General features: G+C 39.9%; 1 protein-coding gene across 1 annotated transcript in view; it reads right to left on the bottom strand.

The window, feature by feature from the left end:
* Positions 1-12,086, bottom strand: part of OLFM3 (olfactomedin 3) — a 398,230-nt gene extending 386,144 nt beyond the window's left edge. Inside the window, exon 1 of the mRNA XM_077452803.1 lies at positions 11,586-12,086. Within this exon, the coding sequence (XP_077308929.1) occupies positions 11,586-11,645 (60 nt within the window). The 5' untranslated portion in view covers positions 11,646-12,086. The remainder of the gene's footprint in view (positions 1-11,585) is intronic.
* Between the last annotated feature and the right edge of the window lie 2,387 nt (positions 12,087-14,473).

Below are 14,473 nucleotides of genomic sequence, written 5' to 3'. Positions count from 1 at the left end.
GAACCTTCTTTAACACATTAATCTCAATTTTTAACATAAAATCACTGATGATGATCCTATAAGCATGAGATTCAGTTTCTCATCTTGGCCTTAATCCTCTATATAAGAGTGAAGAAAGTAAGAGGCTTTTCTGCTAAACTGTAAAATACATAGGAAGTACTTGTTTGCTGATGATGGCAAGCTTTGCTGTCCCTAGCAGTTTCCAAAGCACAGATGTGGTCAAAGTAAAGGTAGACTTCTTCTATGTCTCCATATATATCTATTGTAGTATTGGCCTTATGTTATATGGAAAGATATGCTGGTGACTCATACCACAGAAGTTGTGGAAAAGCTATCTAAATAGGGGAAGTAGAATTTAAAGCCGTCCATACATCGGTCGAAATTTAGCCAGATCAGCAGGGACCAGCTGAGATTTGATCCATGTAAGAGTAGGCTAGTTACACTCAAGTCGATCCAGAGATTGACTTGAGTAAAACCAGCCTGTTGGATTTCTTACATGCAATTACTGCTGACAGGTATAGCCGCTAGCAGTAATCTTTGTGTTCTGCTGAATGGGAAGGCTGGTGGAAGGAAAAAAAAATTCCACCCCCAGTGGAAGGAAAATCTAATCTATGGGCTGCTTAATAATCTAATCTATGTTCACTTTAAAAAAATGACTTGAGAAATGTTTCCAGCCACAACCTCTCATCTCATAAAAGGCAGTGTCTATGGGATGCCACTCGTTGTCTAAAAGGGGCAAATCTTCTCTGGAATCAAGATCTAAAAAATATTTATCATTATAGCGTTATAGCAGTAAAAATAAAATTTCAAACAACAACAAAACACAAATATATAAATGACCGGTTTCACCTGCTTTTTAACTTGTTTTGATATCTATCCCACGGCTCTGCAGTAAAGCAATACAGCTAGAGGACCTCCTAGCCCAAAGCTTGTGATTAAATAGTGAAAGATAAGTAATACAGTGATGAGCAGGGGCGGCCCATCTATTCTGGGTGCCGGATTCATGGATTCCAATAAGGGGGGGTTGTTTTTTTTTACCTGTTTTAACCCCCCGATGATTTTACCCCCTTCCTGACCAGAGCACTTTTTGCGATTCGGCACTGCGTCACTTTAACTGACAATTGCGTGGTCATGCAACGTTGCACCCAAACAAAATGTACTTCCTTTTTTCCCCACAAATAGAGCTTTCTTTTGGTGGTATTTGATCACCTCTGTGGTTTTTATTTTTTGCGCTATAAACCAAAAAATATTTTTAACTTTTTGCTATAATAAATATCCCCCAAAATATATAAAAAACATTTTTTTCCTCAGTTTAGTCCGATATGTATTCTCCTACATATTTTTGGTAAAAAAAAATCACAATAAGTGTATATTGATTGGTTTGCGCAAAAGTTATAGCATCTACAAAATAGGGGGTAATTTATGGCATTTTTATTATTATAATTTTATTTCACTAGTAATGGCAACAATCTGTCATTTTTATCAGGACTGCGACATTATGGAGGACACATTGGACACTTTTGACACATTTTTGGGACCATTGGCATTTATACAGCGATCAGTGCTATAGAAATGCACTGATTACTGTAAAAATGTCACTGGCAGGGAAGGGGTTAACCACTAGGGATGATCAAGAGGTTAAAATAATTCCCTGTCTCTGTTCTAACTGAAGGGGGGAGGGGACTGTGTAGGGGAGATGACAGATCGCTGTTCATACTTTGTATGAACAGACGATCAGTCTCTTCTCCCCTCAGAGAACAGGAAACTGAGTTTACACACCGAGAACTGGGATCTGTGTGTGTAACCAGTGATCGCGTGAGCCCAGCAGTGATCACGTTCGCTGGGCACACACGTTGTCTCTGGGGGCGAGCAGCGGGCGCACACACGCCCCAAGTGGCCACTTACATAACGTTGTTTCGCACAGCCGTGCCATTCTGCCACAGTAAAACTGCAGCGGCTGGTCAGAAAGTGGTTAAGGCATATGATTAGAGCCAGAGGCTCTAATAGGCTTCAAAAAAGGGTGGACTCGGGGCACAGAGAACTGTGCTCCAAGCCCACCCAGATGTGTGACAATAGTGAATAAATATTGTGTGGTGCATTGGTTGTTGCCCACCCCCCTTCCCCCTGAAATATACCACCAGCTGGTGATGAGCTCATACCCCTGCTTTTGCCTCCTGTTAGCATGTTATTAGTCAGCACATGTGCATGCAGCACATTTGATAAGTTCCCAGTGTTGTCCCTCCCTCTATTAGTCTCAGTGCTGCTGTGCAGGGGATTATTAGAGTCTACACCAATTTAAATTCAGGTACTTACTGCGTCTGCAATAAAAATACATTTCTTGTATTTTTGAAGCATACATAACTTCATTCATTGATTTTTTTTATGTCTTTTTGCAAGTTCAACTTTAACGCTTAAAATTCTCATTGCCTTAGGTTACTACACCTCACTGCTCTTTGTGCTATGTCATAAAATAAAAGCCAAAGCCTTAAAAATAGTCACATCTGGGTATTTCCACATTTTATGTTACCACTTTGAGGCTGTAATGCCTTCAGCAAATCCATTAGTTCATATAAAAGAACAAAAAGACATGCAAAACAAAATTTTGAATTGGAGTTGCGGAAAGTGTAACCGTGAATTATGGCAATGCCATGAAGCCGATTAGCATATTAACACAATGCAAATTTCATTTTTATAGAAAATCTAGTGTATTTTATAACAGAAAGCGAAGATGAAAAGCAGGGCTCTCTTACCATAAATTAGGAGTATTTCAATTGAATAAATATGAAGGTCCAAAGTATACATCATAAAAATGACCTTGCTTCAGGGAATGAGAGTTGGTCAGTGGATTATAGGTGGTGATTGACTCACTAAAGGAAAACTAACCTGCCATCAGCCCTTAACACTTGAATCAATACAGGTTTGTTCCATGCCAAATCATTCTAAATGTTGCACCAATACAACTGGGAATCCACTCCCTGACTTTGCCAAGCCTATAGCAAAAACATGCAGTCTTGCATTTTTTTCTGGGCCAAAACAATCACAACCTTGTAATATAAAGGAGTTGCTAGTAAATGTTGAAGGGCATGTGGTAAAATGACACATTAGATCTTATTTACAGAAAGTGCTATAATTCACAACAGACGCTGCACCGGATAATGGAGTAAGTGGATTAAAATTCTTGGCTTGTAATAAGTATGAGTGAAATCACAAGATCAAATAGAAATTGAGGTCTGCAGCAAGGGAAAGAAGCATAGACTTGCTCAAACTGGCATAGACATGCTAAACTCATGGGGGTTTCAGCTTCATTTATCCTCTGCATGAAGCAATAAAGAGGGGTAAGGAACTCTGCAAAAAGCATTCGTGTCTATCTGATATGACTACACTTATTTGAAAAGCATTAATAACATAACACAATGAAAAAACAGTGATATAAAGTAAGTCATGGGAAACATTCAGATTACAGCCATTGTTTTTTTTTTTGGTCGGACCATTTATCGCCACCATGTCCCTAATTATTAAAGAAATGGTAATTTGAAACAAAGTTTATTCCATAACAGTTATCAGAAAGTGTATTGTTTTGCCCGGGGAAAGATTAAGCATAACGTATTGCTATTTGTTATGACGCCCCCCTAGTCTATACAGGCATACCCCACTTTTAAGTACACAATGGGGTTTATTTACTAAAACTGGAAAGTGCAAAATCAGGCTCACTTCTGCATAGAAACCAATGAGCTTCCAGGTTTTATTACCAGAGCTTAACTGAACAAGCTGGGGTTAGAAGCTCATTGGTTTCTATGCAGAAGTGAGCCTGATTTTGCATCTTCCCATCTTTAGTAAATAAACCCCATTGTGTACTTAAATGTGGAGTATGCCTGTACATTATAATTAAAGGATAAGTTCACATTTTAACAAAAATATAATAAATGCACATTTTTTTTACAGGTAAAAAAATGTGCATTTCCTATTTTTCGTTTTAGGAGCCTGCAAAGCATTGCACCAGTAATTAGCAGAATGTTGATGCCATACAGGTCTCCTGAAGACCACCCGTGTAAGCTGTCTGCCCGTATGCTGTACAGACAGGCAGTTTTAAACTGACAGAAATAATCAATAAACTACCACAGAGCTCAACAGCACTGTGGTAGTTAATTGAGAACTACAAGCCAATAGCTGCAAAGGCTGTCAGAACTTGTAATTTTCCTGTTCATGGAACACGGGGGCCCTGCCCACCCAGCCGCATTTTTTTTAGATTATGTAAGTGAGCGGTGGGAGAAGATCCCCCATTAACCGCCAAAGGGGGCTTTGGGGAGGGGGGTGCGGGGGCCAGTACATTTGTAATATGTTACATGTCCCCCCTAAATATGGGTGTAACATGTAACATGTTACAAAAAGTGAACTTATCCTATAAAGCCCTATTAAAATTGTAGTTAAAATGAGATAAATACACGGGAGGGAATTCAATAAAGCCGCTGGAAGCAAAAGTGAAAAAAACTCACGCCAAAAATGAAACAATTTAAATACAATGTATCAATGCAGCAGCTGTTTCAATCGTGTGATATATGTGAAAAGTGATGCCACAGGAACTAATCCTAAGACAAACAGCGCTAGCAATAGAACTACCAATTCCCACAGTAATTACTGTGGGAATTGGTAATAAAGCCGGTGAGCCAATTTTCTTGTGCCAAATTCCTGAACCATCTGTGACGCTTTTGGATCCAAGAGTTACTTATGCACCAAATTCAGGTGGTTCTAAAAAGTCACTTTTACATTGTGACACAACAAATGTGCCAAAATCCAAATAAAGTACTAACAGTTTGTACCTTACGAAAGTGGAGCTAATTAGGGCCAACTCTCTTTTGGTGTACAGAAAGAGTAAATGGTGCAGATTTGTCTCACATTTAAGGGATGTCCCTGTTTTGACAGCTAGTGGGGCATCTTCTCCCCCTGCTTGCTGTCACAAACGAAAAAAATGTGGCCATAATATCTGTCTGCACCAGTCTTTATGAATCCCAGGGATTGTGTGTGCATGAAATCAAAATGTGTTAGAAGTCTTGCAGTTTGTTGCCTTTAGAAAGCAGCCAAACCTTGAGTAGAAAAGCATTTCATCTTCCAGCATGCAGTAGAGAAGGACCCTGACTTTCTGTGTAAAAGCAGTGGACTCTCTGAAAAAGTTGGACACACCCCCTGTTAAATTAGGGCCAGAGTTCTGCAATCATCAGGAACCTTGAGGTTTGCTGATTGGAGAGTTATAGATCTGACACAGGATGGAGTTTGTACCTCTACATAGAGACCACAGCTTCCACACATAGAGCAAAGATCCTTCTCTGCAGCATGTTGGCAGTAGACAGGTTTTTATAATTAGGCTGTGTCTGCATTATAAAGAAAATGAATTCTAAGGCCTTGTTTATGGTAACAGTGTTCTCTGAAGAGTGATCAGAATGCAAACTTTGACAGGCATTGAGGAGGCATGTGTCCCCTCCTCATGGCCTGCTTTAACCCCCTGAATCCTGGGTTATCTACAACTGTGCACATTCCACATGGTTGTGGGGTGGTTTCAGGGTGCCCCTATTCAGTAGCATGGGTCACTTTCAGTGGACGATACTGAAAACACTGAATGCAACACATGGGATAATTGTTGCTTGGCATATGTACACACCCACCTACTGCCTTCACACCATAAGTGGGAATAGCTGGGGGGTTGTTAAGACTGCTGCCCAACCACTAGTATAAATGAGCCCTAAGCCTCTAAACACCTTTTGTTTTGGTGAACCTGGAATGTATTTAGCCGGTGTTAACTTAAAGTTCATTTTAGCTTTAAAATAAAGGTAAATCCAAACAATTTAAAGTGGTTGTAACCCCATTTAAAAAAAAAAAAAAAAAAACTAACACCTGCAAAACAAAGGCATAATGAGCTAGTAGCTCATTATGTAATACTCACCTAAGATCGAAGCCCTCACTGCGGTGCTGGTACACTGCTCCAGTGGCTGACATCACTCCCAGGGGTTACTTCCGGGTATGGCGGCTCCAGAACAGTGATTGGTAGGAGCCGCAATGGCGTCACTCCTGCACATGCACACGGTACTGGCACACTCACTGAAGCAACGGCACATGTGTGCCGTTGCTTCAGTTTGTGTCAGTGCGCATGTGCCGATGACGACGGCACATGCAAATACAGGGGATGTCTCCTAAACTGTGCAGGCTTAGGAGATATCCTGGGTAGCTACAGGTAAGCCTTATTATAGGCTTACCTGTAGCGAAAAGTGGTCTGTAATGCCGTGTACACACGGTCAGACTTTCCACTGGAAATGGCCCGACAGAATCATTTCATCGGATATTCCAATCGTGTGTGGGCTTCAGCAGACTCTTTTTTTCAAAAGTTCTGACGGACCTAGAAATAGAACATGTTTTAAATCTTTCTGGCGGAATCAATTCCTATCGGGAAAACCGTTCGTCGGTATGCTATTCCGACGGACCAAAAATAACGCAATGGCAGCTATTGGCTATTGAACTTCCTTTTCTAGTCTGGTCACACGTCATCGCGTTCTAAATGAATGGACTTTGGTGTGATTGTGTAGGCAAGTCCGTTTCAGTGGAAATCCATCAAAAAGACTGTCAGAGTTTATTCTGATGGAAAGTCTTGTCGTGTGTACGTGGGATAAGGGTTTACAACCGCTTTAAAACCAATCAAATCTTACATAATCTTTAACATGTTGATAGAATTACAAAAATAATTTGCAATATTTTTAGAGTTGCAACATTCATTTCAATAATATCTGGTGATTCTGTCTAGAAGGTCCTTATTCAGACACATCTTGTTATAGGGTGACAACGGTCTGTGCTGGTCTCCCCGTTGTTCCCCTATGTTATCACCTTCCGGCGAAAACTATAAGTAGCTGTGCCAACACTCATTGCACAGGCAAGATCTGCCATTGTCATCATCATGAAGCCTACTCTGAGCAATGACATGTAATCAGTGATGGGCTACATGCATGTAGACATTACGTGGCTGCAGGAAATAAGCAGCTCTAAAATACAACAAATGATGAAAGAAAGATGAAAACAAACAATTCTAAAAGAAAGAAAAACAAGACAGTTGCTTTGGATATACAAAAGTATTTTGTTTACTAAATGCATTTTCACTTAATACACCTCAATAACTGCTATATCTGTGTGTATATATATATATATATATATATATATATATATATATATATATATAAAATATAAATCCTGACATAGCTATGGCCGATGAAACCAGATTCTTTCTAGCTGCCATTGCACCTCACATGTCTGTTCTATGTACAGGCTTTGCTAGGCGTAATTCAATTCAGTTCTTTTCATCCTGTGTCAAGTATAATGACTATGAAAGAAATCCAATATAATGTTATTTAGGTAACCATTTGTGTGTTTCATTACCAGGGAAGAAAATTTTACTGATTTCTGTTACAGAAACTAGGGGAAAGCAGATGCAACATCGGTTTGTACTCATCTGGAAATGTGCTGACAAATTAGGTGAATTAAACTATTAACAATATTTGTACTCTCATTTGCCAAAGGCACCTACAATATACTTTCTTACCCCACCTAGCACATAACACTTTTACGGCCATGTGATTTTTTTTTTTTTTAAGTATAACATTTCATTCCTCTATAAAGATGCCACACTGGGATCTATGAGCTGCCATACTGTTGGCTAAAGCAAAGAGAGTCAGCTGTAACTGCAATCCCAAAGAGGGCTGCCAGTTCCCTGGGGCCGATTTAGGGAAACCGGAGGAACCCCTAAGTTTTATCTCTCATTCTAGGCAAGATGAAACAAGAACTATGGCCGGTATGGGGAACAGCTCAGCTGTTTTTCCTTTCTCAATAAATGACCTACTGTTTTTCATTATTTCAGAGCCATTCTGCATGATAAGGCTGTAACAAATACATGTCTTTATTATATGCAGTTGAATAACCTCAGTATAATCAATAAGCATATTACAATTTTACAGCAAATAGTAACAATTTTATATATTTTTTTTTACCTAGGTTTGACTTTTTGTCAATGTAATTGATTCATTAATTATTAATCCATCTTAGAAAAAGATAGGGACACGTTTAACCAGGGTTTGTTTACACTAATGAAAGGTGATTTCCTATAAGCTGCGGTAGGTTCATACATAGTACAGCTCTAGTTTTAACGTAAGCCCATACATTTCCTATAGACGGAAGCAAAGCGATTTGCAAACATAGCAATTCTGGCAAATCTTGATGGCCTAGATTTGTAAACGGCGTGTTTCTCTGAGGATGATAAAATCTGCATATATTCAGGCGAAGTGAAAATTCACAATTTTTCAAGTTGATGTGATTTACAAAATTTATGAAATAATTTAGTGATGTCTATTTTCTTTATTTATTAAGAAAAAATGTGTGTGTGGGGCGGAGTGGGTTACTAAAACTGGTGCACACAAAATCTGTTGCAGCTGTGCATAGTAACCAAACAACTTCTAGGTTGATAGTTAATTGAACAAGCTGAAGTTAGAAGCTGATTGGTTACTATGCACAGCTGCACCAGATTCGGTGCGCACCAGTTTATGTAAATCTCCCCCATTGCCTGCCATTGCAAATCTTGGAAAACAGAAGTTGCCTGACTATTACATTGACCCTCAGGCTTTTTTCTTCATTTCTAAGTCAGACCTGGAACAGCATGCAGATCAGAAAAGTTGGAAGAATTAATCTACATGTTTGTTCTTATTACAGTAAAATACCACATAGAGAGAAAAAAACAAACCAACATAAGACCATTGCATGCAGACAAGTGGTTAATGAACAAGATTGGATTCTTATCACTTTTTTCATATGCTTGTAATTCAGAGATGGACACATTTTAAAAGCCTGTACCTTTCCACCTGGAAGGTCAAATGAGCTCAGTGACCACAATGAGACAAATAGTGAACTGGGGCAGAGTGGATTTTTAAAAATTCACCATCTATATTGATGACCTCTAGGTAGCACCTTCGGTGTGCCCAACTGACCTATAATGTGCATAAAGACTTGACTGGAGCGTGATGCAAGGAAGCATATCAGAAAAAGAGGCCTCCAAGCAAATGTCTCCTGTACACCGTTTTAACCCTGTCTCTGTACTTTGGATAAAAGAAAGGAGCCTGGAAAAAAAAAAAAAAAGCTGAAGATGGCAAAGGCTAGAAAATAACCATCTTAAAAAAAAAAAAAACACTACTCCAAAGTTATCCTGTACTCAGGGATTCTAAGCACATTTTTGAGGTGCTTTGAAGTAGAGGTAGGAGTCTGCTCTGCGATAAAGGTGCTTTGATGATTTTTGAGATCACATTTCATAATAGGCAATGGCAACATTGTATACAAAACTGCCAAAATGTACCCACTTCTTATTTCCCATGATATAAGTTTACCATTCACGGCTTATATTTACGGCTTTAACATTTTATTGATTTGTGTTAATTGATTGTAAAAACAAAACCACATTTTTCTTTTAAGTCAGACCTAGGCTAAAGAACACAACACAATAAATCTTGCCACTGCTCAGTTCACACACGAAGCCAGTTATTCTCCTCCAGTGACAGCAGAATCTAGGTTGTCAATGGTCAGTAGAAAACAGCATGTGGCCATTCTTCTCCCTCCAACATCTAAACTGACTTGCAATGAGTGGCAATGAGGCTTATCTTGACTAGTGGCTAGTGGAAATTAAGGTGAGCTTGAGGTGAAAGTGGAATGCGCTAGAGTTTACATTATATAACAAAAAAAAACACTAATACTGCCTCCTTCTCATAACTATTAAACCTTATCTCAGGAAATAATATGCAGATACTGCATGTTCTATTATATATATATATATTGTGTTAGTGTAAGCATATAACTACAGAAAAAAAAAAATATATATATATATATATATATATATATATATATATATTTAGATATACAATATCTATATGTATTTTTATATTAAAAAATAATATATATATATATATATATATATATATATATATATATATATATATATATATATATATATTCTGAAGTTATATGCTTACAATAATATACAGGATTCATGGAGCATGAACAGCATGAGCGTCATTATTTTAATATGCACACTGTGATATAGTAACTAATGTAATGGACCATAAGTACTGAAGCATGAAATATAATAACTTAGTTGGCAAATCCCAAAAATACATTTACATAAAGGGACCTGAAGACATACGTTCTCCTGTAAGAGCAATCGTTCAGTGATCTGTGCAACTTCAGACACCAGCACACTGTAGGAGGAAAGGGGGAGCAATTTGTCATAACTATTGCTGGCTGGTATAAAATTTGTATTGGCATTGGTTGGGTATGCTGTGCCACCGTAAGCATTTACAGATGGACATTATTAAAACAGCCATACATTTAGTAATGTACCTGATTATATTGTCATAGTCATAATTTGGTAATTAATCAATCAATCAATCAATAAATAAATAATATATCAGCCAATTAGCCAAAATGGGAGACACATTTCTTCAATAGTTACGTTAGAGGTTGTGTGACAAATGATATATACACTTTTGCTTGTTTAGCCCTGTAGGTGTATGCAGCACCTGTCTTTTTTTAGCAGTAACATTGGGTGTAAGGCTACAGATAATAAAAACAGACATCAAAATGCACAAAGATAATTACATTGTTAAGTAATCCTTAAAATATAGAGTCACAGATACATTAAGCAGCCGTGTACATACATCAAGATGTCTATAGCACAATGCACTGGGGAATGTGCTTGCTAGGTTAGGATATTCATATATTCTTGTACAAAAAAAAAAAAGGCACGCTCAAGTCTAATTGGATTTCACATGCACCAGGGGCAGAATTAGCTTTCTACCTAAATGCTGCATCACTTTGCTTTGAACCCATTTCCAATAAAATAAAAGCTGTATTTATTGCTAAATACATTCCCAGGACCACCGAGCATTTACTTAGACATTAAGGAAAGAATTCTTAACTCCAAATGCCAAACCCATTATACTTCATTAAGATATAATTAGACTTGCACATGACAAGGCAGAACTGCATATTTGTACCCTTCAGCTTGCCCTCCGAGATTTTCTTTTTTTTTTCTATCTGTGTGCATGAAATAGCATGCCAAGCTAAAGCTCCAAGCACATCGATACAGGGGTCTGTGTAAAGTCTAAGCAGGCTGAGAGCAAAGGATTAGTTGGCATTCTGCTTTAGTGTGAAATTCAGCAAGGTCTGGCCAGCCTCCAGCCTGGAGCAGTAAACAGATTAGAGCATGGTAATGGTGCTGTCAGGAGCAGTTTTCCTCTGCTATCTATTGCTTTCAGGGGGAAGTTATTTGGGTTGTACAGGCTGGCTTGCCTACAATGCAAAGGCTCATAAATAAAAGTTCTTCTAGCCTCCTTCATTGATTCCCTCCCAGTATTTCTCTGCAGTAGTGAACACAATGACTGGTCCCAAATCAGTGCAGCTGCACCTCTGCCCCCCCAAAGTAACAGCCCCCCCCCTGTCAGTATGGACTGGGAGCAGGACATGGACCACATCGCATGCACCATCATCTAGAAGGGATGAGGGGATGGACTTACCTTGGAAGGCTCTAGCAGAAGCAGAAGGGTGATGATGAGGAGGCTACGAGGAGTCTGCATGATGCTGCTCCTCTGTCTGGCCAGCACATCAGCAATGCTCCTCGCTGTACATCCTGCGCTGTCCCTGGTGCTGATCCAGCAGACAAACTTTGGAGCCCCGCACAAGGAGAGCAAGCTGGAGAAGGAGTGGAGGAAAGGAGGAGGAGGAGGAGGAGAAGAGCTTCTAGGAGAGGTGCTCAGACCTGGGCATCGGATGTGACATCACACGAGCTCTGGGGGTGCCCCCTTAGTTGCATGGATTTTGGGGTGTTTCTTCTTGGAGGGGGTGCGTAATAAAATAACCCGCAAGCCTGGGGGGGAGGGGTGCTGTGATCAGCGCTTGTCATGCAGAGATCCACCTTCTACTCTTCACTTCTCCGGCTTGTCACTGTACATCCAGCTGTGTGTGTCACTGGCAGCCTGCAGAGACGAGCTGTGCCCTCTGTGGGGGGGTCGGCTCACGCCCCTTCCCTGCACTAGGGCACTCCTAAAGATTCAACTTAGGATCCGAGCCCTGAAAGGGTTACACAGCACAGACAAGGGTTAAACAGAGAGATCGCTGGGTGGGTGATTGCTCTGTTCCCTATTCTGCCTGGGAGGTGGACAGAGAGGCTGAACACAAAGAGCCCCGAGGAGGAATCATTTCACAGATGACAACCTGTTACCTTCTTCATTGTCATCAACACATCACTGCGCCTATAGATGTGTGCCTATATGCGTACCTATATGTCTGCCTATAGATGTGTACATATAGATGTGTGCCTATAGATGTGCCCCTATAGATGTGTACTGTGCATATAGATGTGTGCCTATATATGTGTACCTATGCATGCGCCTATAGATGTGCACCTATATGTTTGCCTGTCGATGTGTACCTATATGTGTGCCTATAGATGTGTACTTATAAATGCGTGCATAGAGATGTGTGCCTATAAATGTGTACCTATAGATGTGTGCCTAGTGATTTGTACACATAGATGTGTGCCTAGGGATGTATACATATAAATGTGTGCTTAGGGATGTGCACCTATAGATGCGTGCCTAGTGATGTGTACACATAGATGTGTGCTTAGGTTTGTGCACCTATAGATGTGTGCCTAGGGATGTGTACTTATACATGTGTGCCTATGGATGTGTGCCTATAGATGTGTACCTATAAATATGTACCTACAGATGCGTGCCTAAAGATGTGTGCTTATACACATGTGCCTATAGATGTGTGCATATACCATAAGCGTGCACAGCCTTTTGCATTAGGGTGTGCACCCCAAAGCTCAAACACACATGCGTGTGTATATATATATATATATATATATATATATATATATATATATATATATATATGTGTGTGTGTGTGTGTGTGTGCCTATAGATATGTGTCTATACATGTGCGCCTTTAGATGTGTGCCCTATAAATATGTGCCTAGGGATGTTTACCTATAAATGTGTGCCTATAGATGTGTGCTTAGTGATGTGTACCTATAAATGTGCGTCTATAGATGTGTGCCTAGAGATGTGTACCTAGGGTTGTGTGCCCTATAACTGTGTGCCTATAGATGTGTGCCTAGAGATGTGTACCTATAGATGTGTGCTTAAGAATGTGTACCCTATAAATATGTGCCTAGGGATGTGTACCTATAAAAATGTGCTTATAGATGTCTGCTTAGGGATGTGTACCTATAAATGTGTGCCTATAGATGTGTGCCTAGAGATGTGTACCTATAGATGTGTGTTTATACATGTGTGCCTATGGATGTATGCTTATATAAGTGTGCCAATACACATGATGATTGGGAGATGTGTGCCTACAGATATGTGTCTATACACATGATAATGGGGAGATTTGTGCCTATAGATGTTTGCCTATGCACATGATGATTGGGAGATGTGCAAAGCACTAAATAGAGAAAAACAGACTCTTCACATGCTTTATGTACACCCCTCCCTTTTCTAGGAAAGGAGTAAACAAGAGACTCTTGGTATTGTTATACATGTATATAGCAGCCATTACCAATTAGGGCTCCTTCAGAGGGTACTAGTGGTTCCTTGAACTGTGGCTGATTGACCTTATATCTGATGATTCCTGCATAGTTTGGGGTCCAATGGCACTGAAGAGCCAGCAGCATGGCAATCTTTTCAAATGTTTTTAAAGGGGGGTGGGGGCATTATGACTAACATTTTATGGGGCATGCTTCCCACTGGCTATTAATATATGGGGCATTCTTCCCACTGTCTGCCGATGTACGGGGTATTCTTTTCACTGGCCACAAATGTAAAGGGACATTCTTCCCACTGGCTGTCAATGTAAGGAGCATTCTTCCCACCAGCAACCAATGTAAGGGGCATGATTCCCACTGGCAACCAATGTAAATGGGACATTCTTCCCACTGGCCACCAATTTAAGAGGCATTCTTCCCACTTGCAACTAATGTAAGGGGCATTCTTCCCACTAACAATCAATGTAAGGGGGAAATTCTTCGCACTGGCCCGCCAATGTAAGGGACATTAAATTCCATTGGCAATAAATGTAAGGAGCACTCTTCCCACTGTGCCACCAATGTAAGGGGCAATTTATCCATGTACAGGCAACATTCTTCCTATTGGCCGCCAATGTAAGGGACATTCTTCCCATTGGCTGCTAATGTAAGGTGTATTATTCCCACTGACAACCAATGTAAAGGGGGCATTCTTTACACTCTCCACTAATGTAAGAGCCATTTTTCCCACTGACCACGAATGTAATGCGATTCTTCCAACTGGCCACCAGTGTGAAGGGGACAGTCTTCCTACTGACTACCACTGTAAAGGTGGCATTCTTACTAATGACCACCCATGTAAGGGACATTCAT

The sequence above is a fragment of the Lithobates pipiens genome, unplaced genomic scaffold (assembly GCF_037356315.1).
Source record: "Lithobates pipiens isolate NorthernLeopardFrog02 unplaced genomic scaffold, aLitPip1_a1.2 Scaffold_23, whole genome shotgun sequence".
NCBI lineage: Eukaryota > Metazoa > Chordata > Amphibia > Anura > Ranidae > Lithobates > Lithobates pipiens.
This window is presented reverse-complemented; position numbering and strand designations above follow the sequence as displayed.